Source organism: Raphanus sativus, chromosome 2 (assembly GCF_000801105.2).
Source record: "Raphanus sativus cultivar WK10039 chromosome 2, ASM80110v3, whole genome shotgun sequence".
NCBI classification, from domain to species: domain Eukaryota; kingdom Viridiplantae; phylum Streptophyta; class Magnoliopsida; order Brassicales; family Brassicaceae; genus Raphanus; species Raphanus sativus.
Genome location: NC_079512.1, coordinates 20,378,977 through 20,401,483, shown reverse-complemented (window position 1 = coordinate 20,401,483; position 22,507 = coordinate 20,378,977). Strand labels below are relative to the sequence as shown.

The 22,507-nt window shown below is 35.8% G+C and overlaps 5 protein-coding genes across 7 annotated transcripts; all 5 read left to right on the top strand.

Moving 5' to 3' along the window:
- Positions 1-899: 899 nt before the first annotated feature.
- Positions 900-6,093, top strand: LOC108843072 (glucomannan 4-beta-mannosyltransferase 2). The gene is made up of 9 exons (XM_018616160.2): positions 900-1,414; positions 1,721-1,819; positions 2,038-2,290; positions 3,667-3,777; positions 4,498-4,634; positions 4,871-4,984; positions 5,059-5,258; positions 5,394-5,594; positions 5,678-6,093. Exons 1-9 carry the CDS (start codon positions 1,085-1,087, stop codon positions 5,835-5,837), a joined length of 1,605 nt encoding a protein of 534 aa, XP_018471662.2. The 5' UTR covers positions 900-1,084; the 3' UTR covers positions 5,838-6,093.
- A 2,739-nt stretch (positions 6,094-8,832) lies between these two features.
- On the top strand, positions 8,833-9,741 carry LOC130508616 (FBD-associated F-box protein At5g44490-like). Its single transcript, XM_057004201.1, has one exon. It carries the CDS (start codon positions 8,995-8,997, stop codon positions 9,739-9,741), a length of 747 nt encoding a protein of 248 aa, XP_056860181.1. The 5' UTR covers positions 8,833-8,994.
- Positions 9,742-12,564: 2,823 nt separating this feature from the next.
- Positions 12,565-14,442, top strand: LOC108835305 (FBD-associated F-box protein At5g22730-like). 2 transcript variants are annotated; one of them, XR_008942689.1, is made up of 5 exons: positions 12,565-12,908; positions 12,986-13,158; positions 13,524-13,672; positions 13,756-13,917; positions 14,013-14,442. XR_008942689.1 is itself a non-coding variant. In XM_057003157.1 (5 exons), exons 3-5 carry the CDS (start codon positions 13,604-13,606, stop codon positions 14,283-14,285), a joined length of 504 nt encoding a protein of 167 aa, XP_056859137.1. In that variant the 5' UTR covers positions 12,565-12,908; positions 12,979-13,158; positions 13,524-13,603; the 3' UTR covers positions 14,286-14,442. The 2 variants fall into 2 exon arrangements, 1 of the variants encoding a protein (XP_056859137.1); XM_057003157.1 differs by having other exon boundaries at positions 12,979-13,158.
- A 2,293-nt stretch (positions 14,443-16,735) lies between these two features.
- Positions 16,736-18,771, top strand: LOC108839631 (FBD-associated F-box protein At5g22730). Of its 2 annotated transcripts, XM_018612386.2 has the most exons (4): positions 16,736-16,874; positions 16,988-17,977; positions 18,065-18,220; positions 18,312-18,771. In XM_018612386.2, the coding sequence occupies exons 2-4, from the start codon at positions 17,009-17,011 to the stop codon at positions 18,582-18,584; spliced, it is 1,398 nt and encodes a 465-aa protein (XP_018467888.1). In that variant the 5' UTR covers positions 16,736-16,874; positions 16,988-17,008; the 3' UTR covers positions 18,585-18,771. The 2 variants fall into 2 exon arrangements, with proteins under 2 accessions (XP_018467888.1, XP_018467887.1); XM_018612385.2 differs by having other exon boundaries at positions 16,760-17,977.
- Positions 18,772-20,483: 1,712 nt separating this feature from the next.
- On the top strand, positions 20,484-22,491 carry LOC108841884 (FBD-associated F-box protein At5g22730). The gene is made up of 4 exons (XM_057002540.1): positions 20,484-20,593; positions 20,688-21,686; positions 21,777-21,932; positions 22,037-22,491. Exons 2-4 carry the CDS (start codon positions 20,709-20,711, stop codon positions 22,313-22,315), a joined length of 1,413 nt encoding a protein of 470 aa, XP_056858520.1. The 5' UTR covers positions 20,484-20,593; positions 20,688-20,708; the 3' UTR covers positions 22,316-22,491.
- Positions 22,492-22,507: the final 16 nt, after the last annotated feature.

Below are 22,507 nucleotides of genomic sequence, written 5' to 3'. Positions count from 1 at the left end.
AAAATAGTAATTACTGATAAAATATCTATATCAACTTAATAATATTTTTCCGGTTCTAAAAATATTTAAATCATAATTTCATATTTTGTTCTACAAAAAGTAGAACTGAGATTCTACGAAGTAGAAAATGAAATCTACCTTTTTTATAGGATCTACTATATTTAAAATACGTGTTCTACGTAAACAATAATAATTTATTTAAAAAATTTGGAAAACACATTTCGTGCTTAATCTATTATTCTAAAATCTGTAGAAATCAAAATCTACAAATTATTATAAATCTAAAACCTCTAAAAATCAGAATCTACACATTTACTATAAATATAAAACTAGTAAAAATCGATTTGAAATATATTTGATATATTCTACATATAGTAAAATACATATTTTACGAATAAAGATAATCAGTTCCGAAAAATATGAAAAATAATATTCAGAAATATTCAATTTTTTATTTTTATTAATTTTACTTTTTCTTATAAAAAAGGAAAAGCGTGATTTAAAAAATGTGATTTAAAAAGGATCGATTTAGAAAAAAAACATGATTTAAAAAAAAATCGATTTAGAAAAAAGAATCGGTTTAGAAAAAAAAAGAAAGAGTGATTTTTAAAAAACGTGATTTTAAAGTCCTTTTTTATTTTTAATTATTTTAGTTAAAATTATATTTTAATATTTAATTGTTTTGTTAATTTTAATTTCGAATTTTTAATTGAAACTAAGGATAATATTGTCATTTTGAAAATATTTAACCAAATAGAACATAAAGTATGAGATTAATCTGACATAATTATCATTTTTTGCCTAAAAAAACTATTTTCCCAAAAGAAAAATATCTTACAAAAAGAAGGAAATAAAGTGGATAAAAATTCACCATTTATATTCCTGGATTATCCTTCTCTTTCTCTTCTCCCATAACCTCAATCTCCTCTTGCTATCTCTTCCCTACATTTTCTCTCTCTCTCTCTCTTTCTAGAACTGTAGAGAGAGAAAAGCCTCCATTTTTCAATCCAAATCTCACTCTCTCCTAAACCCCTTTACACAAAACAGAGCAACCACATTGTACCTATCTAGAGAGAGAAGGAAAATGGATGGTGTTTCACCAAAATTTGTGTTGCCGGAGACATTCGACGGTGTAAAGATGGAGATCACAGGCCAGCTAGGCATGATCTGGGAGCTGGTCAAAGCACCAGTGATTGTCCCTCTGCTTCAACTAGCGGTTTACATCTGTCTGCTAATGTCTCTCATGCTGTTGTGTGAGAGGGTTTACATGGGAATTGTCATCGTTCTCGTCAAGCTTTTCTGGAAAAAACCGGACAAACGCTACAAGTTCGAGCCCATTCACGACGATGAAGAGCTTGGAAGCTCCAACTTCCCGGTGGTCCTCGTGCAAATACCCATGTTTAACGAACGAGAGGTCTCTTTCGTCTCTCTGTTTCATTGCTCTGTTTCTTTCCTCTGTTTCTCATCTGAAGAATTTTTCTTACATTCTTGACCCCAAAGTTGTAAGATTTTGAGAAAATAGCCTCATATTTTAATGGAGTCACTTTACCCCACGTATTCATCATATTATCTTTCAAAAAAAAAAAACATATTATATCTTTCATGTTCTAATGATTGTTGGTTTTTTTCTGTACAAACCCATAGTTTAGATTTAAACGTAGTAAATCGCTAAATTATAGGGACTAAAAGTGAAAAAGTTCCCCGTGATTTTTGCGTTCAGGTTTACAAGCTATCAATAGGAGCGGCGTCTGGACTATCGTGGCCGTCCGATCGTCTCGTGATTCAAGTGCTGGATGACTCAACAGATCCTACTGTTAAGGTAAACTTAGTCCATTTTCAGAAAATATAGCTTTTGCATTACTTAGTCCACTTTAATCTTCAAAAGATTTCATTTCCTTTTAAAAAGACATAATATCAGGAATAATATTTTAGGCGGGTAAGAAATAATTAACAAAATACTGTAATAAATCTGGAACATTGATCCCATACACTTTGTTACTTAAATGTGTGATTTGATTACATACTTAACATGTGCAGCAAATGGTGGAGATGGAGTGTCAAAGATGGGCAAGTAAAGGAATCAATATAACATATCAAATCAGGGAGAATAGAGTTGGATACAAGGCCGGTGCGTTAAAGGAAGGACTCAAACGTAGTTATGTCAAACACTGCGAGTATGTTGTCATCTTCGACGCTGATTTTCAGCCTGAACCTGATTTTCTTCGCCGTAGCATTCCATTTCTCGTCCACAATCCCAACATTGCACTCGTCCAAGCCCGATGGAGATTCGGTAACAACAAACATATATTCTTCTAATAATATTTATTTGGTAATTCAGATAGATCTTCATTTATGGTTTTTGACATATCGGTTGAGTATCATTTAGATTTGCTTCATTGTCCATCTATATAAGACTGGTAGCTAGTTATAGTAGAGAAAAGATCAAATTGACATTTGATAATGTTGTCAAGTGTCAGGGTCAAAAGAGTACTGAACTGGTGTCTTTGTTTATGTGTATGAAAGATTTAATGTTTGTTTCGATCATTAATTGAAAGCTCGTGGTTTTGGTTTTCTAGCTACATTTGTGGTGTCGGTGGTATGTGTTTTTCATCTAATAAATAAATAAGTATTTTCACCTTTTCTTTTTTCTTACATACTTTTTCTTTTGTTTTATCACTCTCTCTTTTTTGACCTTTTGAAATGGTTTTCTCGTCATATCTGTATTTTTCTTCGACATATTATAATTATCATCGTTTTTTCGATGGACTGATTGCATAAGTAGGGTTTAATTAGTTCATCTCGGGTCGGCGGAGTAGCTACATAGTGTATGTTTTTTTTTTTGGTCAACAGTGTATGTTTTTTTATAGTAATTAAAACCAATAGCAGCTAGCTGCATAGCGCTTAGGTCAGAGTTATGTATACCTAAAAAAGAGTTATGCACACCTTGTTGCTTATGCGGATTTGCGTAGGGCTTAGGTTAGAGTTATGTACAACTTGTTGCTTAGGTCGGATTAGTTGCGCAATTCCGGGTCAACTAATATTAGCATAATTGCCAAAAATAGTCTTTCTTGTTTACGTCATGCATGTCATGTGTTTCTTATCTGCTCCGAAATCCTGGATCCGTCGGTCAGTGAAATCGAATCAGTTTGATCCGGGCCGATGAGTCGGGCCGGGTTCTAAGGCGAGTGGTAACTGTTTGTCTTTAAAAAGTGTTTGGTCTCTGATATTTTCCACGTTCTTCTTTGCCTTTCTTTAAATGTTCAAGTGTAGGACCCATTCTCTGTCTGTAATAATAGTGTTAAATATACTTTAGAGTATCGAGTCTCCTGTGTACTTTGCATTTGTCTAGCCGACACTCGTTAGACTATTTCACGCTATACTTTCTTATTATGTCTTCTTCTTCTTTCTTGAAGCATGAGTCCAATTAAGTGAATTTAATAATGTGAAAGCTAGATGATGAATGATTGATTATTATTTCCTCAAAAAAAATGATTGATTATTAAAGCTAAAAACAAAAGAGGAGAACGTTTTTTCCTGATGATGCCAAATTTGAGGAAGTGTCTTATTAAATGACTAAGAAATAATAGAGATGTGTTTGTTTTGTAATATTTTATTAACCTTGGGGAATATAAGAATAATGAATTGAACTATTATATACTTTTGCAGTTAATTCTGATGAATGCTTATTGACGAGAATGCAAGAAATGTCGTTGGACTACCATTTCACTGTTGAGCAAGAAGTCGGTTCATCGACACATGCTTTCTTCGGCTTTAACGGTAAAAATAAGGGAAATTAGTTGTAATATACAAGAAAAAAACATAAACTCACAAACTAACCAAAATTACCCTCTCTCTCCTTATTTCTCTTCCTATCTCTCTCTACCTTCTTACTAAAAACTAATTTTTCATATTTTTTTGGTTATTTCACAAGTAACCCCTAAAAATAATTATAGTTTATATATTGATTACAAAAATCATTACTTAATTTTCATCACGGGAAAAAATTGCAAGTACATATTAGAGCTAAGTTGCAAGTACATATTAGAGCTAAGTATGATTGACTACTATAGTTGATTTTAATGTGATAGAGCACTGTATGTGGACCGAAACCTCCTTTTAGTGTTCTGATAGTGTACAACTGTTACTAATATATTATAAGGAATCAAAGGTAAATAATCAATTATAGATTGTGAGAGGGGCGGGACTCTGACACGTGAAGCAAGTAGGTGTACTTATACATAATAGTTATTGTCATCGCTTCTATAATAAGTAAGATTTACAAGCTTGGAATTATATTTCATGTGTTCAATTTATTAAGTTGCGTAAAGGGACACATTTGCCACATTATGACTTGTAGTGGAAGCAAATGAAGACGAACCTTAAATTATTTTGTTTATATTGGTGTTTATTTTGTTCGTCTAAAATGTTTTTTTGTCATAAATACTGTAAGTTATAAGAAAAAAAACTATAGCTAAATTTTATTATAAATATTTATAGGAACCGCCGGAATATGGAGAATAGCTGCGATAAATGAAGCCGGCGGGTGGAAAGATAGGACCACCGTGGAAGATATGGATCTGGCCGTCCGAGCAAGTCTCCGTGGCTGGAAATTTCTCTACCTGGGTGATCTGCAGGTTTTATTACTTGGTCTCTGATTTTCTTTTTCCACAAATTAAAATCAAATAGATAGAATAATAAAACACAGTACAAAAAGTAGCTGGTGCATAAGGTACTTTTCTCATTAAACACATGACAGTTGATTTACAAATTATGTTATAACCATTAACCGTTTTAAGAACTTAAGATATTTTTATTTTTGTGAAGAAATTGTAATTTATATAAAATATAATTTTTTTTTTTTTTGTATTAGGTGAAAAGTGAGCTTCCAAGTACTTTTAGAGCTTTCCGTTTCCAGCAACATAGATGGTCTTGTGGACCTGCAAATCTCTTTAGGAAAATGGTTATGGAGATCATCAGAAACAAGGTAATAATAAATAGTTTACCCTTTATCTTCTGATAACTCATTCTTTTAATCTGACTGTCACTGTTCTGGTGCAGAAAGTGAGATTCTGGAAGAAAGTGTATGTGATCTACAGCTTCTTCTTTGTGAGGAAAGTCATTGCACATTGGGTGACATTTTGTTTTTACTGCGTTGTTCTTCCTCTCACCATTCTTGTCCCTGAAGTTAAAGTTCCAATTTGGGGTTCTGTTTACATCCCTTCCATCATCACTGTCCTCAACTCCGTTGGTACTCCCAGGTGAATTTGAGTTTCTTGTACCTCAAGTCACCACCCTTGGTTTTCTGTTTTCTTGCTTGGTCAGGTTACTTATAGTCAAGTATCTGCCTTTGCTTCTGTAGATTCTTCCTTATTCTGTGTTTTTATTGTCAAAAGGTCGATTCATCTGCTGTTCTATTGGATTCTGTTTGAGAATGTGATGTCACTGCACCGGACAAAGGCCACTCTCATTGGTCTGTTTGAGGCAGGCAGAGCTAACGAATGGGTCGTGACTGCTAAGCTTGGAAGTGGTCAAAGCGCTAAAGGGAATACAAAAGGGCTTAAAAGGTTCCCTAGAATCTTCAAATTGCCTGATCGGTGTGTAAACTTGTATACATCTAATGTCTTATTAGAAAACTGTGTATATAGACATTTGATGATCATGATTTATTGTGTCACAGATTGAATACGTTGGAGCTAGGATTCGCGGCGTTCTTGTTCGTGTGTGGATGCTATGACTATGTGCATGGGAAAAACAATTACTTCATCTACTTGTTTCTTCAGACAATGTCCTTCTTCATCAGTGGGCTTGGCTGGATCGGGACTTATATCCCGAGTTAGTAGATATGTAGACGTATGGTAACAAAGTAGGAAGAACAGGAAGCGACTTTTATCAAAATGAAGAAGGAAAGAGGCTCGAAGGGTTCTTTTGATTAAATTTTATATTTCTGCCTTTTTGTTATTAATATTTTACCTTTTGTGATTCAGTAATTGTGAGTTTATAATTTTTTTTACTTTTTCTGTGTTTTTTTTTCCTTTTTTTTAAAGTGTTTCTCAATTTTTTTTCTTTTAATTTAAATTTTAAGTTTCCATTTGAGTTTTTGTCCAGAAAAGAAAAGATTTTATTTGAGTTATTCGATTGGTGTAGGGGTACGTAGTACACCTTGAAGTTTGTTTGTTTGTTTGTGGTAGGGCTGGAATTTTGGGTATTCGGATCGGTTACGGTAGGAATCCGGAACCTTTCGGTTCCTAGTAAACGATTATTTAGAAAATGTATCCAATAAGTGCTTGGTCGATTTACGGATCTGATTTGGTTCGGTTTCAACCAGTTTGGATCGGTTCGGATATACAGACATTTACCTGAAATTATATTTTTAATTTTTTTTTGTTAGGTGTGAGTTCGACAATCATACTTATGTTACTTTTGTATACTTTTGACAATTTCTCAGAATTCCGAATCTTTAACCTATCTAAAATATATAAATAACAATCCGGAACAATAAAAATTAAAAAAATTATCAAAAAAATTGGAACAAAATATAAACTCAGTTGATTTCGAATTTGAGTTTTGTTAAAAAAACTAAGTACTCATTTGATTGGTCAGAAGAAAAAAACATAAACAGCAAGTCTTCGTGAACGCCACAAGAACATTATGACAACATTCTATTGAAAAATAATTATATAAAATTCGTATTAATTTCTTTGGAGTCTTGAGTTTTTTTTTCTTTGGGAAGACGATCTATTTTACCACGAGTAGTATCATATAGCACCAAATGTCCACGGAACTATTGCCTCGTTCCATTTGCCCCCGAATCCAAAGTTCGAATCCTATTTCCACACCAATCTTGGTTTTGTCACGATTTTGGTAACCGAAAGTCAAACCACGGTTTTGGACGCCAAACCAAACAATATTAAACCAGAAACTTAAATAAAACCCGACCAAACCTAACTCGAAGCAGAACTAAAATCCGATCCGATCCGATTTTACAAAACTCTAAAATCCCGATAGAACAACAAAAGCCCCATTTCAAATTGAAATAAGAACCCTAAAACCCTCTTCTGTGTTTGAAGCTTTGAGAGAACAATGTCAGGGGATTCGAGTAACACATCTGTAGCATCGATTGGAGTGAGTTCTTCTCGTCGCAGGGGTGGAGTGATCAACGGAATTCCGAAGAGATGCTGGTGTGGTGAAGAAATTCTTCCTCTGATGTCGAAATCTGACTACAATCCTTACCGAAGGTATTTTCGTTGTGCTTATGCTGCAAGAAAGAAGGTGAGTTCTCTCTCATTAGCTGTGTTGTTTTATTGCTGTGATGTTTGAATTAGGTAGTTAATAAACTGTGTTATTTTCTGTTATCGATTTTAATAAGCTTTGTTGTTATTTTTAGCTTGAGAATGATAATCATGTCTTCAAATGGATTGATGAGGCACTGATAAATGAGGTTGAAAAACTTGAATTCAAAACTGCAAAACTTGAAGAAGAGCTGAGAGAAATGAAAAGAAATGAGATTTTGTTGGGTGAGAGAGTTCAAATGAAAGTGGAGAAAGAGATGTTTGATAAGGTGGATGAAGTGTTGGCTGAAGCTAAAGGTAGCATGAAGAAAACGATGCTATCAGCTGTCGTTGGATGTGTGGTGTTGGTTGGTGTCATGAAGGTTTTTCTCAAATCATGGTGTCCTTGAAAGCCACACCATTCAAGAAATGTTGCCCCTTGTACAGATTTCCAGCACCACGTTTCACAGGGACCACCTTCTTCGCCTTCTTACGAGGTTCATCTCCCTCATCCTCACTCGAGGGACACTCGTCGTGGCGTACATGAGGCTCATCGATGAATTCTTCAACCACCTGTTCAATCTCGTTTTCTTCTCTCTCAACTGTTTCTTCATCAAAGTCCTCACCGTTTACTTCATTCGCAGCGTTCACTTCATTCGCGTTCACTTCATTCGCCATGGAAAAACTTCAACTTCAACACTTTCTCTTCGTCTCTTCTTTTTCTCTGTTCTCTCTGATTTAGGGTTAGGATTTGATAAAGAAAGGGACTTGGCGGTTCTTACGGCGTTTGGACTTTCAACCCAGGATTTGGTCGGGTTTATTAAAGTAATCGGGTCTTAATCGGATCTAATTTTGGTTTATTAAAGTAATCCGACCAGACATTGGTTTATTCTGGCTTATTATGGTTAACTAATTAATCTACGAACAGTAACCCAATGTCTAACCAGTCTTATGGAGAATTAAGATTCGAAATTTATAATCGAACATATAAATTTTTCGTTTTAGTTGGTGTGGAAATAGGATTCGAACTTTGGATTCGGGGGCAAATGGAACGAGGCAATAGTTCCGTGGACATTTGGTGCTATATGATACTACTCGTGGGGAAATAGATCGTCTTCCCTTTTTCTTTTATTAACTTTGTAAGACATCAGTTTCTTAGTCGTGAGTTTTTCTGCTTTACAAACTAAAAAAATTCTACATTAGTGATCTAATATATAATGCTTAAAGGTTATGTGTAGTATGATTAATAGAATTTTGCTTACAACGTAACTGTGTAATTAAGCTGTTATGTAGGTTTTAAATGATTTAAGAAATTTATCTATTTTTTATCTTAAATCAGTGACATGTATTTATCTCAAATATATGATTATTTCAAAACATATATAATTTCGAATCTGATGAAGTTTTCTAAGGTTAATATTAAATTGGGGTAAAATATCTTTTCATATATAATAAAGTGTAACTTTCAAAAAGAAAAGATTAAGGTATATTTTTCAAATTTCAAATCATAAATAAAGTATTTTTCAAATTATCCCATAAATAAGGTCAAAAATATTAGAAAATATAAAAATATTAGAGCCCGAGCCTTGGAAAATCCCACCATTAACCTGAGACGCAAGCTGCCGGCGACCACACGCCTTCGTATCTTCCCAAATTCAAAACCCTAAAACCATCACTCAGGTGATTTCATGCATACTTAGAAATCAATTTTTCTCGACCGGATCTCATGGAGGAAAAAAGCTTTTCCAAAATACAAGAACGAAGGTACGACGAATATCGGGCACGCTACTTAAGAGCTAGAGAGGATATGATAAGCAAACTGCCCGATTCTTTGTTATCTCAGATACTGTCCAACCTTCCGACAAAGGATACCGTCAGGACAAGTGTTCTGTCCCATAGGTGGAAAAACGTTTGTCTTTTGGTCCCTAGTTTGGATCTGTCCTCTTCTGAGTTCCCAGACTACGATACCTTTGTTAGTTTTATAGACAAGCTTCTAGCTTTCTATAGAGAAGAGAACTCAGTCTTGTACAACCTCAAGCTCAGCCTTCAGAAAGATGAGAACGACGACTACGAGTATTGCGTCACACGGTGGATAGACTTTGTAGCTAACCCTAAACTCAAGCATCTTGATGTTGAGTGTGTTCTTGTGAACCGTAAGTTTCTAGAGGTGATCCCACAAAGCCTTTATATAGAATGTGACACGCTGGTTTACCTAAGACTCCATCGTGTCTCCTTGGGTGAGTTAAAGTCTGTATCTTTGCCTTGTCTCAAAACCATGCGGTTAGAACACAACGCCTACGCCAGCGATGCGAGTCTGGAGTTGCTTATCTCGTCTTGCCATGCTCTTGAAGATTTGAGCATTGTTAGAATGGTACCAGATAACGTGAAGGTTCTGCGTGTGAGATCTCAGACGTCACTACAAGAAAACATGCATATACCGAGGAAAAAAATCGTCGGTATGTCGTCGGAATAACGCTATTCCGACGACATACCGAGGAAATACGTCCTCGGAAAAAACTCCTCGGAATTTTATATTTCCTCGGAATTCCCTCGGAAGTTTCTGACGGAATTCCGAGGAACACAAATTCCGAGGAAATACCGAGGACCACTGTTCGTCGGAATATACCGAGGAATATGTCCGTCGGTATATACCGAGGACTATTCCGAGGGAAGTAATCGTCAGAAATTCCTATTTGTACCGAGGGTATATTCCGAGGAATCCTTCGCACAGAAAATTCCGAGGAATTCCTCGGAATTTTCCGAGGGAAGTGTTCCTCGGAATTTTCAAAAAAAAATAATTTAAAAAAAAAAATATATTTTTTTAAAAATTAATTTTTGAAATTTAAATTTGAAAATATAAAATTTAAATTGGAAACATATTATTATATAAAATTCAAAGTCGTACAAATAAAAAAAACATTTCGAGTTTATAAAAAAAAAGCTACGGGTTTTGGACGTTCGGGTCTGGCATGGTCAGGAGCACCTCGTTCGGGTGCAACCTCCTCATCATCTCCAACATTTGCTCGTTGAGCTTCTTCTATGCCTCCCAGGCCGTGGACTCCAACGCAGATATGCGATCATCTTTGTCCTTCATCTGACCAAAAAGTACTTATGGATCAACAAAGGGCGGTGGTGCAGCAGAAGACGGAACCGACCGGGAACGACGACCCAAACCGAACAAACGTCCCTTCTTCTTTGGAACCGCCTGAAATAGAAAAGTGCCAAAATTAAATAATAGAAAAAATAAATTGAACATTAAAAAAAGAACTTACCGATTCAACAATTTCGTTGATCCGTACCCGAGGCAAGTAGGTCGAACCCGTGGAATCGTCATCCTCGGTTTGAAGCTGAGACGCTTAAACAAAAAATAGTTTAAATATATAAAAATAGTTTAATATTACAAAACAGTTTTAATATATTAAAATTGTTTAATAATTACAAAATTAGTTTTAATATATAAAAATTATTAAAAATTTATAATTTGTTAGTATACATGATTTATACATATATATATATATATGTATAAAAAATTATAAATCGTTTATAAATAGAGAAAAAAAGGTTTACAAATTTTTTAAATTTTTTAAAAAAACGTTTTATTATTACTGGAAACTTGAAAAACGTTTTTAAAAATAGAAAAACGCTTTTAAAAATAAAAAAAAACGTTTTAAAAATAGAAAAACATTTTGAATTTTAACCAAAACAAAAAATAATTCCAAAAAAAAACTAAAACAACAATCAAAACAACAATCCTAACTTAAACTACCCATTCAATCCTAAACTATCCATCTAACAACCTAAAATCCGAAATTCTAATCTCACAAACCATAATCAATCAATTTTTTTGAAGAAAAGAGAGAGGGATAGGTGCTTACATGATTTGGCAAAGAATTGGAGGAAACAAACGGTGGGATTCGCCGGAAATCGATGGAGGAGGAGGAGGAGCCGCGTAGAGGAAAAGAGGAGAGGAAGAGAGAAATGGGGAAGAAAGAATCGAGATACCCTAATTTTATGAGGGGTCCGACGGACATTTTCCGTCGGAATTTCCTCAGTATATTTTTAAGGGTCGTCGGAATTTCCTCGGTTTAGATATATCTGATTTTCCCGAAATGTTTGGCGGCTAGGGTTCCCGGGTAAATGATTCTGAGTCAATGGCTTCTTTTTTTATGTTTTGTGAAGGAGAAGTGATATCTTGCATATTTGCATTGTTTTATCCATTCGTTCATAAGTATTTGATCATATAGATTAGGACTTAGACATCTTTAGGTCCAAATCGCCTTTCTATGTCTTTATCAGGTGGTATAATCTGTTTTAATGCCCATCAGTCTTGTAGCAGATGATAAAGCTGAATGACCATCTCTGCAACCTTCGTACAATGGTTGCTTTCCAGCATCCAACATATCATAAAATCTCCTAGCTTCTGCATTGGGTAAATCTTTCCCTCTAAAATGATCATTTACCATCTGCTCAGTACCTACACCATAATCTACATCCGTTCTAATTGGTTCTTCTAATCTAACCGCCGGCTGAGGTTCGCTAGTACTACCAAGTTCATAACCAGTTTCCCCATGATGGTACCAAATTTTGTAACTTCGTGTAAACCCACTCAAATATAGATGAGTCCAAACATCCCACTTTTTAATAAATTTTCTATTTTTACAATTAGAGCAAGGACATCTTAACTTACATGTTTCTGTTTCCGGTTGTCGGCGAACTAACCCCATGAATTCGGTTATACCTCGTTGGTATTCTTTCGTAAGCAATCTCGTCTCCGGATCCAAATGAGGTCGATCGATCCAAGAACGAAAATAATTTGAAGAAGACATGTTTTTTTTTATATCAATTTCGTGATAGTAGGAGAGAAGAAGAAGAAATGGAGTGAATGAAGAGGAAGAGGGGTGACTGTATTTATAGATGAAATCCAGCCGATATAATGAGAAAATTCCAAGGAAAAACTACCCTTCCTCGGAATTTACTCGGAATTTTTAAAATCGTCCAACGGCTATTCCAACGGCTATTCCAACGGCTCTCTAACGGCTACAAAATATCTTCGGAATTTTAGAAATATCTGTCGGTTTTTTCCGACGGACATGGTTTCCTCGGTATTTCCTCGGAATATTCCGAGGAAATGTGTTTTCTTCGGAATTTTCTCAGAAAATTCCGAAGAAATTCCGAAGAAACCATATTTCTGGGTTTCCTTGGAATTTCCTCGGTTTTTCGTCAGAAAATTCCGAGGATATCATTTTCCCTCGGAATGTCCCTCAGAATACCGATGTTTTCTTGTAGTGCATTAACCAGGTTTCATGTGGATTATTTGTACGGTGAAGGTGATGGCTTTGTTGATGTGTTTGAGAGAGAAGGGTCAGGGGTTTTCATCGATGCACCCACTGCATAAGAGATGATCCATGAATATAAAATCAAGAATATGGGCCACTTCCCAATTCTCTCTCACAGAGCATTCCTTGTTTATAAAATCTCTCCCCCTCTCTCTCTCTCTTCGAACCAGAGAAAGGATCTTCGCTTTCCGACAAATGGCTGCTACTACTACATTGTACAAGTCTTCTTCATGTCTCAAGTCCGGTTCCACCACCAGTCGCTTAAACCCATCTTCTCTCGTCAAGCCCTGTCCGAATCCGACCAGTAAGTATCGCTGTTTCTTAGGCGTTATTCGTTTAGAATCAAAAGGCTTAATCTTTGTTCTTCCCTCTAGTGATTAGGAGTTTCGGTTCTGGGGAAGAGTCGGAGACATGTGGTTAGGAAAGCTTCGATCGAAATGTCGCAATCGAACTCGACACCTTCTTCGGTTGTTGTCAATTCATCAAGTAAGCAGCAAAAGGGTCCCATCATCGTGATTGATAACTACGACAGCTTCACCTACAATCTCTGCCAGGTTTTCAAATTTTTTTTTTTAACCAATGTCTAATCTCCACTACACGACGCCTCTTTTTATAAGTTTCGCTCGATCGATCAACAGTAGTCTCATTAGATTAGTGTCGTGGCTGATTCCAAGTTCGTAACCTTTTTTTAATGGTAATGTGTTTGTGAGAATCTCATTATTTCACTATCCTTGACATTGCTGATTAGACAAAAACTTATGTAAAAGTAAGTCATGATGAGATGACGCAACAACCAAATGCAGTGTCAAGGATAAGGGATGTGCATGTGCCCCACCCTGATTTTTTTCCCATTATAACCAGTGCTAATTTTAATCAACTACACCTATACTTATCTTTGAGAAAGTCATCACCAACGCAGTGTCCTTGGAGAAAGTCAACGTTGCTTTTGTCTTTGGTGAGAAGGATTTTGCCGATGTTGTCGCCTTACCAAAGCGCAATATGGTTCGTGATTTTTTCAACAGCATTTCAGGAGTTAGTGAAATGAAGATATCTTTGTATACTATAGAGGTATGCAATTCATATACATATAGATTTTTGGATGAAGCTATTACTCACTCTTTTTTTTTGATTTTTTTTTTTGGTGAGAGCAGTTTCTTGATAATAACAACAGGGTATACCCGTCATACGACCCATTGCCTCAGTTTTGCAACGTCTCCACCTTAAAAGTGACGTTTTCTGTATCAAATCTGGATAGGATGATGCCAACCCTTCTCGAGAGCTTTCCGAAACTTAAATCGCTCGTCTTAAAGCTGGTGATAACTCTTTGCACAACCCTTAAGAGGAACGTGTTGTCTTATATATATATATATTATTTTCTCTCATGAGATCTTGTGTTTTGGTTTTATAGGATTATGATCCTTCGAGGAAGAGAGCAGTACATGTAAGATTCTCATCTGTACCTCCGTGTTTGCTGTCATCACCAGAATTTGTAAAGATAAAGTGTTTCATCGGAGGGCATGTTCACATGGAAGTAGCTAGGTACTTTTTAGAGAACTCACAAGTCCTGAAGAAACTTGTTCTGGATTTTAAATGTTCAGTATTTGAACAAGGGTTTTACATGTTGAGGGATCTCCTTGCATTGCCCAGGAGATCTAGCTCGTGTGAAATCCTACTTTGTTGATGGCTAGAATGGTGTAATGATCAGATGGAGAATAGTAGAATTTATGTTGGTTTGTTAGACTAAATTTGGATTTTGATTTATCTTTTTTTTTCTGTAGAATTCTGTTGTGATGTCGTTTTGTGTGGATGTTGATTGAGAATTCTATAACTTCTAAACTGATTTTGGTCTTCTCTTAAGCCATTTCTGCATGCTCTTGAGCAAAGGACATAACACCGAGTGAAACAAAATTGGAAGTAATATGCATATGTCGATGTAGTAGATGAACAATTGCATGTCTCTTTGATGAAGGAAGCTGTTAGGACTGGTGTTTTGTCCACTAGTTGGAAAAATCTCTGGCTTGACTCTTCTCTGAGTTTCTAGACTACGATGCATCTGCGAGCTTTATGGACAGGTTCTTATATTTTTCTAAGGAAGAGAAATCATGCTTTGTACAAGGTCAAACTAAAGCATTCATAAGAATGATCAGTCTTGTGTCATCCATTGGATAGACTTTATGGCTACTTGTGGTAAACTTAAGCATTTTAATGCTGAGTGTGGTCTTGTGAATCTTGAGCGTTTGGTAACGCAGATCTATTCACTATTTCTTAAATTTGGTACAGTATTTATTAACTATTACCCTGCTCCCTACGCTTTTGTTTATTGCAAAATATTCACTATATAGCTGTTCATGCTTTTGAAAATATTCAGATAATATTAGAGTACATACATTATGTAACTGAATTAATTTAATGGTATGGCCTACTAAAGATTTAAACATTCAAAAATATTCATTTTTTCTATATGCATTAAATGATTAATCTATCAAACTAAATAATAGTTAAAATATTAGTACAATTTATCAAAAATATTTAATATCTAATAAATAAATCAATCATATTAAAATACAAATTTTTATTAAATTAATCAAAATAAATCTTTTAAAACTGTTAAGCTTTTATCTTAATTTTCAGATATACTAACAAATAATTTAACAAGCTTTTAAACTATATATACTTTCTAGTATTAGTTTCACACCACATAATTGGAAATGTTGCATCATAAGAGCATCCCATCAGTGAACCCCCCTTGGGATTCACAACTTTATTTATTTTTTATTTTTTACTTTTTTTGTTTTAAATAAAAAAAAAATAATCGATCATTAGAGGACCGTCACGTGGCGAATTCGTGACGATCCGGGTTCATCCCGACGATCTCCAACCAACCGAGTTCATCACTGTTCATTATTTTAATAATTTTTTCTTTTTTGGGGAAATGTATGAACTCCCACATGAACTTCTGATTGGGGGAGGGTGGCTCTAAGGCATATGTGAATGATTTTGAAGATGGTAAAAGAACTGAGAGCTTAAACTAGGGGCGGGCATTCGGGTACCCATTCGGGTTTCAGTTCGGGTTCAAAGATTTTAGCCTCATTCGGGTATTTCTAAATTTCGGTTCGGGTTCGATTTGGATCCTTCCGGGTTTTATATTTTCAAAATTTTAAAATTCATTATATACTTTAAATTTCTCAAAATTTATAAACAAAATAATATATCACATATAAATTTCAATAACATGTGTCAAAGTACTAAAACTTAACATACAAATTGGTTTGATTTGGATATTTGGATATAAAATCAATACATATTTTATGTATTTTTGGTGTTTTAAGTACACTTTAACTATTTAGACATGTAACTTTGACTATTTATATATATTTTCAAGTATTTTGGGCAATTTAAAAGTATTATATATATTTTAAATGTTTTTAGTATATTTTCAATCTAAAAATAGTTAAAATATATATGTATATTAATCTATTTCGGATACACTCGGATACCCAAAATATTCCGGTTCTTTAAATACCAAAAATTTGAACCCATTCGGATATTTAATAAATTTCGGTTCAGATTTGGTACTACTTTTTCTGATCAGATTCGGTTCGGTTCTCCGTGTTCGGTTTTTTTTTCCAGCCCTAGGTTGAACCATTCTCTATACTATGATTTTCCTTTTTTCTTATATAAAAAAAAAGAAACCATAGTTAATTTGTTAATTTTTGTCAAATATTTGTCCAAAAAATCATTCTCTATACTATGATTTCATTTCCACCAACGCACAGGTAAAATTTGTTAATTTTTGTCAAATATTTGTACAATGCACATTAATTCACAATATGAAAATTAATTCTTATACTAATAATTTAGCTACTTTTATGTTATAATTTTTTTAAAAATCATATATAATATAATATCTATGCTCGAAAATGAGATTGGTTAACCAAAATTGATGACATATACATTTAACAAAACTTTACCATGACGATAAATTAGAGAATATGAATCTAGTAAAATTATGATAGGCGTGAGTACTTTACACATTTTTCATACATTTGTTTTACGATTTATGTAATTCCCATGACAATAATTCTCACAATTTATTTTTAACTCACTCAAAAATATAGTATAATCAAGCCGTAAAAGAAAATAGAAAATACAAAAACATTTTGAGCCCGACCCTTGGAAAACCACTCTCCATAAACCTGAGAAGAACTGAAGCGGCCCGGCGACTACACCTTCCTGTATCTTCCCAAGTTCAAAACCCTAAACAAGTCAGGTGATTTCATCATCACCTCCTCCCATTTAAAAGCCCTAAACTCAATTCTGTATTCATACTTAAAAAGATTTCAAGGTTTATTCTCTCTGTGTGATCGATCTTTTCCGGTTCAGTTTTCTCGACCGGCGGTTCTTATGGAGGAAAAAAGCTTTTCCAGACAACAAGGAATGTATTACAAAAGGGGCAGAGAGGATCTGATAAGCAAACTCCCCGATTCTTTGTTGTCTCAGATACTCTCCCACCTTCCGACAAAGGATGCCGTCAGGACAAGTGTTCTCTCCCATAGGTGGAAAAGCGTTTGGCTTTTGGTTCCTAATTTGGATCTGTCCTCTTCCGAGTTCCCAGATTACACTGCCTTTGCTAGTTTCATAGACAAGCTTCTAGCTTTCTCTAGAGAAGAGAACTCAGTCTTGTACAAACTCAAGCTAACCCTTCAGAAAAAAGATGAGAGTGACCAGTCTTGTGTAACACGGTGGATAGATTCTGCGGCTAACCCTAAACTCAACCATCTCGATCTCGAGTGTGCACTCGCGAACCGTAGGTTTCTAGAGACCATCCCACAAAGCCTTTATACAGAATGCGACACCCTGGTGTATCTAAGACTCCATCGTGTCTCCTTGGGCGAGATTAAATCTGTCTCTTTGCTTTGTCTCAAGACCATGCGCTTAGAACACAACGTCTACGCCAGCGACGCGAGTCTGGAGTCACTCATCTCGTCTTGTTCTCTTCTCGAGGATTTGAGCATTGTTAGAATGGTTCCGGATAACGTGAGGGTTGTGCGTGTGAGGTCTCAGTCGTTGACTAGCTTTCATGTAGACTATCTGCTTGGTGAAGGTGATGACTTTTTTGGTGACTTGGTGAGAGAAGGCTCGGGGGTTTTCATCGATGCGCCTAGGCTCAAGTACTTGAAGTTCGATGATGATTTTTCGGACAGTAAAGTCATCGCCAATCCAGTGTCATTAGAGAAAGTCAACCTTGCTTTCGTCTTTGGTGAGCATGATTTCACCGACGTGGTAGAGTTACCAAAGCGAAACATGTTCCGCGGTTTCTTTAAGAGCATTTCGGGAGTTAAGGAGATGAAGATCTCTGCGTATACTATGGAGGTAAATGTATATAATAAGCTTTTGCAATGGATGTAATGTAGCTATTGTTTGTTTTTACTTGCTCACTCACTCTTTTGTTTCTTGCAGTTTCTTGATAACAACAGGGAGTACGAGACATACGACCCGTTGCCTCAGTTCTGCAATGTTTCCATTTTAAAAGTGGCGTTTTACGTGGTGAATCTTGATATGATGCCAACCCTTCTTGAGAGCTTCCCAAATCTGAAATCACTCGTCTTAACGCTGGTGATTTAACTTTTTTTTTTTTTGCACCAACCCTCACTGTTAAGGAACATTTCTTTTCTCTGATGATATGTTGTTGTGTTTTGGTTAATAGGATTTTTATGATCCTTTGGAGGAAGAAGCTGATGTGAGACACTTAGCTGTACCTACGTGTCTGCTGTCATCGTTAGAGTCTGTAAAGATAAGGCGTTTCAACAGAGGGCCTGTTTACATGGAAGTAGCTAGGTACTTTTTGGAGAACTCCCATGTCCTCAAGAAACTTGTTCTGGATTTTAGGTGTTTGGGGGTAGAAGAAGGGTTTAACATGTTGAGGGATCTCATTGCGTTGCCCAGGCTATCTGCCTCGTGTCAAGTCCTACTTTGTTGATGGCTGGCAAGGTGTATTGATTGATCAGACGGAGAGTAGCAGCATTTCATGTTGTTATTTTTTTATCTTTGTTGATGGCCACTAGTTATGTGGATGATAATTGAGAATTCTATAACAATAAGGGACGTAACTGTGAGTGAAACAAATTTGAAGGTAATATGCATATGTCAATGTAGTAGATGAACAATTGCATGTCTCTTTGGATGGAAAGATACTATCTTTAGTAACGTGTTTTGTCCACCAGTTGTAAAAAAATCTCTGGCTTGACCTCTTTTGAGCTTTTAGTTTACAATGCATATGCAAGGCAGACAAGTCATGCTTGAACAAGGAAGGTCAAACTTAAGTATTCATAAAGATGAGAATGATCAGTCTTGTTTTGTTATGCCTTAGATAGACTTTGTGGCTACCCCTAAACTTGAGCATCTTGATGTTCAGTGTGGTCCTGTGAATCGTGAGTGTTTGTTTAGTGGTTGTGATGAATCTCCTTTGGCTGTTTAAGCTCCCACTACACACCAAGTCTGTTGTTACTTTTTTTATTAGTGCTGCGTTCTCAGTATTAAAGTAGTTGTTCTCAATAGTATTGCGATATGGAGGATGATGATTGATGTGGCTCCTGGACTCGACTATTTGAGTGACCACAGTCGATAAGTTTCATAGTAAGGAATTTGAGTTCATTTGCCAAGGAAGACACGGAGGTCAGTTTTGATGTGGACTTTGACCTGGCTGTGAACAAATAATCAAACAATGATGAGCCACTGCATGGATGATTTCATGATTGCAATCCGAGTTTTCTTACTCAAATACTAAATTCCATAAGATCAAAATTGCGATAACATAAAAAAAAAGAACTTCCCACGAGGAGATAAAACATAAAATAAAACCGGTCTTTGTTCCAAGAACATCTACTAAAAACCAAAACATCTCATTGCTCCCTCCACTTCACTTAGGCTCTGCCCATTCCTTTCCCCTCCCTTGTTGCCCTTGTTGTTAGAACCAAACTGCTTGCCTCCTGAGTTGAATTGCATTATCACAATCATCATCATCATCAACGCTCCAACCAAAAAAAGAATTGCATTATCACAACACTGAACTCGAGAGGAGTGAGAAAGAGACTAACTTCTTGTTACCACCAGATAATTGAGAAACACCTTTTGCAGTTTTGAGGGAAATTAGTGTTTTTTGTTTTGGCGGAAAAACAAATTTTCTGGTTTGTAGTTTTAGTGAGAAAATAAGTCTTTGTGGTTTTGTCATTTTTCGTCAGTGATAAAATAATATTATGTTAGATTTGTAATTTGTAAATTATACCAGAGATATAATAGATATTATGTCATTTTGAATGAACCATTTTCACCCAAATAATTCAATTTGGATCTGCCAGCTTATTTTCAAAATTAAGCCTAAATTTTTAAAACTCATTCAAATGATGTATTCAGATGACTTGTGTTTTTATTGCCTGAACGAACAAAACTCTCGTCTCTATGCAGATGACTCATTCAAATGGAGAAACGAACACCTCCTAAACAAACCATTTCTCTCTACTATGATTTCATTTCCACCAACACATAGGTAAAATTTGTTAATCTTTTGTCAAATATTTGTACAAATGCACATTAATTCAGGATATGAAAACTTATGCTTATACTAGAAATTTTTTAGCTATTTTTGGTTAAAAAATTTTAAACTGTTTCTTCATAATATAATATCTTTATTTGAAAATGTGATTTTTTAACCAAAAACCTGATGACATATATTTAACAAAAAAATTTACCATAACAATAAATTAGAGGATATGACAATTTACACATTTGTTTTACAATTTGTGTAATTCCCATGACCATTTCTCTTCATTTTGTTTTTAACTCACTCAAAATATATAATGAAGCCGTAAAAAAAAAAAATACAAAACATTTTGAGTCCGGCCCTTTGGAAAGTCAGTCTCCATAAACCTGAGAACTGAAGCGGGCCGGCGACTACACCTTCCGAAGTTCAAAACCCTAAAATCAAGTCAGGTGATTTCATCATCATTCTTCGCATCTAGAAGCCCTAAATTACCATTTCTTGATTCTTAAAAGGTTTATCACTGTGTGCTCTTTCCCGGTTCAGTTCTCTCGACCGCCGGATCTTATGGAGGAAAAAAGCTTTTCCAGACAACAACAACGAATGTACGACGAAAGTTACATTAGGGCCAAAGAGGACATGATTAGCAAACTCCCCGATTCTTTGTTATCTCAGATACTCTCCCACCTTCCGACAAAGGATACCGTCAGGACAAGTGTTCTGTCCCATAAATGGAAAAGCGTTTGGCTTTTGGTTCCTAATTTGGATCTGTCCTCTTCCGAGTTCCCAGATTACACTGCCTTTGCTAGTTTCATAGACAAGCTTCTAGCTTTCTCTAGAGAAGAGAACTCAGTCTTGTACAAACTCAATCTAAGCCTTCAGAAAGATGTGAATGATCAGTCTTGTGTCACACGGTGGATAGATTCTGTGGCTAACCCTAAACTCAACCATCTTGATGTTGAGTGTACACTTGCCAACCGTATCTTTCTAGAGGCGATCCCACAAAGCCTTTACACAGAATGCGACACGCTGGTGTATCTAAGACTCCATCGTGTCTCCTTGGGCGAGTTAAACTCTGTATCTTTGCCTTGTCTCAAGACCATGCGCTTAGAACACAACGTCTACGCCAGCGACGCGAGTCTGGAGTCGCTTATCTCGTCTTGTCCTGTTCTTGAGGATTTGAGCGTTGTTAGAATGGTCCCGGATAACGTGAGGGTTGTGCGTGTGAGGTCTCAGTCCTTAACTAGCTTTCATGTGGACTATTTGCTTGGTGATGGCGATGACTTTGTTGAAGATCTGGAGAGAGAAGGCTCAGGGGTTTTGATTGACGCGCCTAGACTCGAGTACTTGAAGTTCGATGATGATCTGTCGGACAGCAAAGTCATCACCAATCCTGTGTCCTTGGAGAAAGTCAACCTTGCTTACGTCTTCGGTGAGCATGATTTCACCGATGTAGTCGACTTGCCTAAGCGAAACATGGTCCGTAGCTTTTTCAACAGCATTTCAGGAGTTAAGGAGATGAAGCTCTCTTCGCATACTATGGAGGTAAATGTATTATTATTATATACATATTGGTTTTTGGATGTAGCTAGTGTTTGTTCTCACTTGCTTTCTTTGTGTTTTTGGTGAGAGCAGTTTCTTGATAATAACAGGGAGTACATGTCATACGACCCGTTGCCTCAGTTTTGCAACGTTTCCACTTTAAAAGTGGCGTTTCACGTGTCGAATCTGGATATGATGCCAACCCTTCTTGAGAGCTTCCCAAATCTAAAATCACTCGTCTTAAAGCTGGTGATTTAACTTATTTTTGCACAACCCTCACACTATTAAGGAAACGTGTTAGTTATCATCATTTCTTCTCTCTCTGATGATATGTTGTGTGTTTTGGTTTATAGGATCATTATGATCCTTCGAGGGAGGAGGAAGCAGTTGATTTGAGACTCTCACCTGTACCTCAGTGTTTGCTGTCATCACTAGAGTCTGTAAAGATAAAGCGTTTCAACAGAGGGCCTTTTAACATGGAAGTAGCTGGGTACTTTTTAGAGAACTCACAAGTCCTCAAGAAACTTGTTCTGGATTTTAAATGTTCAGCATTTGAACAAGGGTTTTACATGTTGAGGGATCTCCTCGCGTTGCCCAGGCGATCTAGCTCGTGTCAAGTCCTACTTTGTTGATGGCTGGAAAGGTGTGTTGATCAGAGGGAGAGTAGCATTTCATGTTGTTTTGTTAGACTAAATTTGGATTTTGATTTTTCTTTTTTTTGGTTGAATTCTGTTGTGATGTCGTTTTGTGTGGATGATGATCGAGAATTCTATAACTTTTAAACTAATTTTGGTCTTCCCTTAAGCCATTTCTGCATTCAACTG

What these genes read in the sequence shown, in the direction of transcription:
- LOC108843072 (XM_018616160.2), top strand. Translation starts at nt 1,085, where the DNA reads ATGGATGGTGTTTCACCAAAATTTGTGTTGCCGGAGACATTCGACGGT. An exon ending in TCTACCTGGGTGATCTGCAG is followed by an intron (nt 4,635 to 4,870) that starts GTTTTATTACTT and finishes TTTTTGTATTAG; the next exon opens with GTGAAAAGTGAGCTTCCAAG. An exon ending in AACTCCGTTGGTACTCCCAG is followed by an intron (nt 5,259 to 5,393) that starts GTGAATTTGAGT and finishes TATTGTCAAAAG; the next exon opens with GTCGATTCATCTGCTGTTCT.
- LOC130508616 (XM_057004201.1), top strand. Translation starts at nt 8,995, where the DNA reads ATGGAGGAAAAAAGCTTTTCCAAAATACAAGAACGAAGGTACGACGAA.
- LOC108835305 (XM_057003157.1), top strand. Translation starts at nt 13,604, where the DNA reads ATGGTTCGTGATTTTTTCAACAGCATTTCAGGAGTTAGTGAAATGAAG. An exon ending in TATCTTTGTATACTATAGAG is followed by an intron (nt 13,673 to 13,755) that starts GTATGCAATTCA and finishes TGGTGAGAGCAG; the next exon opens with TTTCTTGATAATAACAACAG. An exon ending in AATCGCTCGTCTTAAAGCTG is followed by an intron (nt 13,918 to 14,012) that starts GTGATAACTCTT and finishes TTGGTTTTATAG; the next exon opens with GATTATGATCCTTCGAGGAA.
- LOC108839631 (XM_018612386.2), top strand. Translation starts at nt 17,009, where the DNA reads ATGGAGGAAAAAAGCTTTTCCAGACAACAAGGAATGTATTACAAAAGG. An exon ending in TCTCTGCGTATACTATGGAG is followed by an intron (nt 17,978 to 18,064) that starts GTAAATGTATAT and finishes TGTTTCTTGCAG; the next exon opens with TTTCTTGATAACAACAGGGA. An exon ending in AATCACTCGTCTTAACGCTG is followed by an intron (nt 18,221 to 18,311) that starts GTGATTTAACTT and finishes TTTGGTTAATAG; the next exon opens with GATTTTTATGATCCTTTGGA.
- LOC108841884 (XM_057002540.1), top strand. Translation starts at nt 20,709, where the DNA reads ATGGAGGAAAAAAGCTTTTCCAGACAACAACAACGAATGTACGACGAA. An exon ending in TCTCTTCGCATACTATGGAG is followed by an intron (nt 21,687 to 21,776) that starts GTAAATGTATTA and finishes TGGTGAGAGCAG; the next exon opens with TTTCTTGATAATAACAGGGA. An exon ending in AATCACTCGTCTTAAAGCTG is followed by an intron (nt 21,933 to 22,036) that starts GTGATTTAACTT and finishes TTTGGTTTATAG; the next exon opens with GATCATTATGATCCTTCGAG.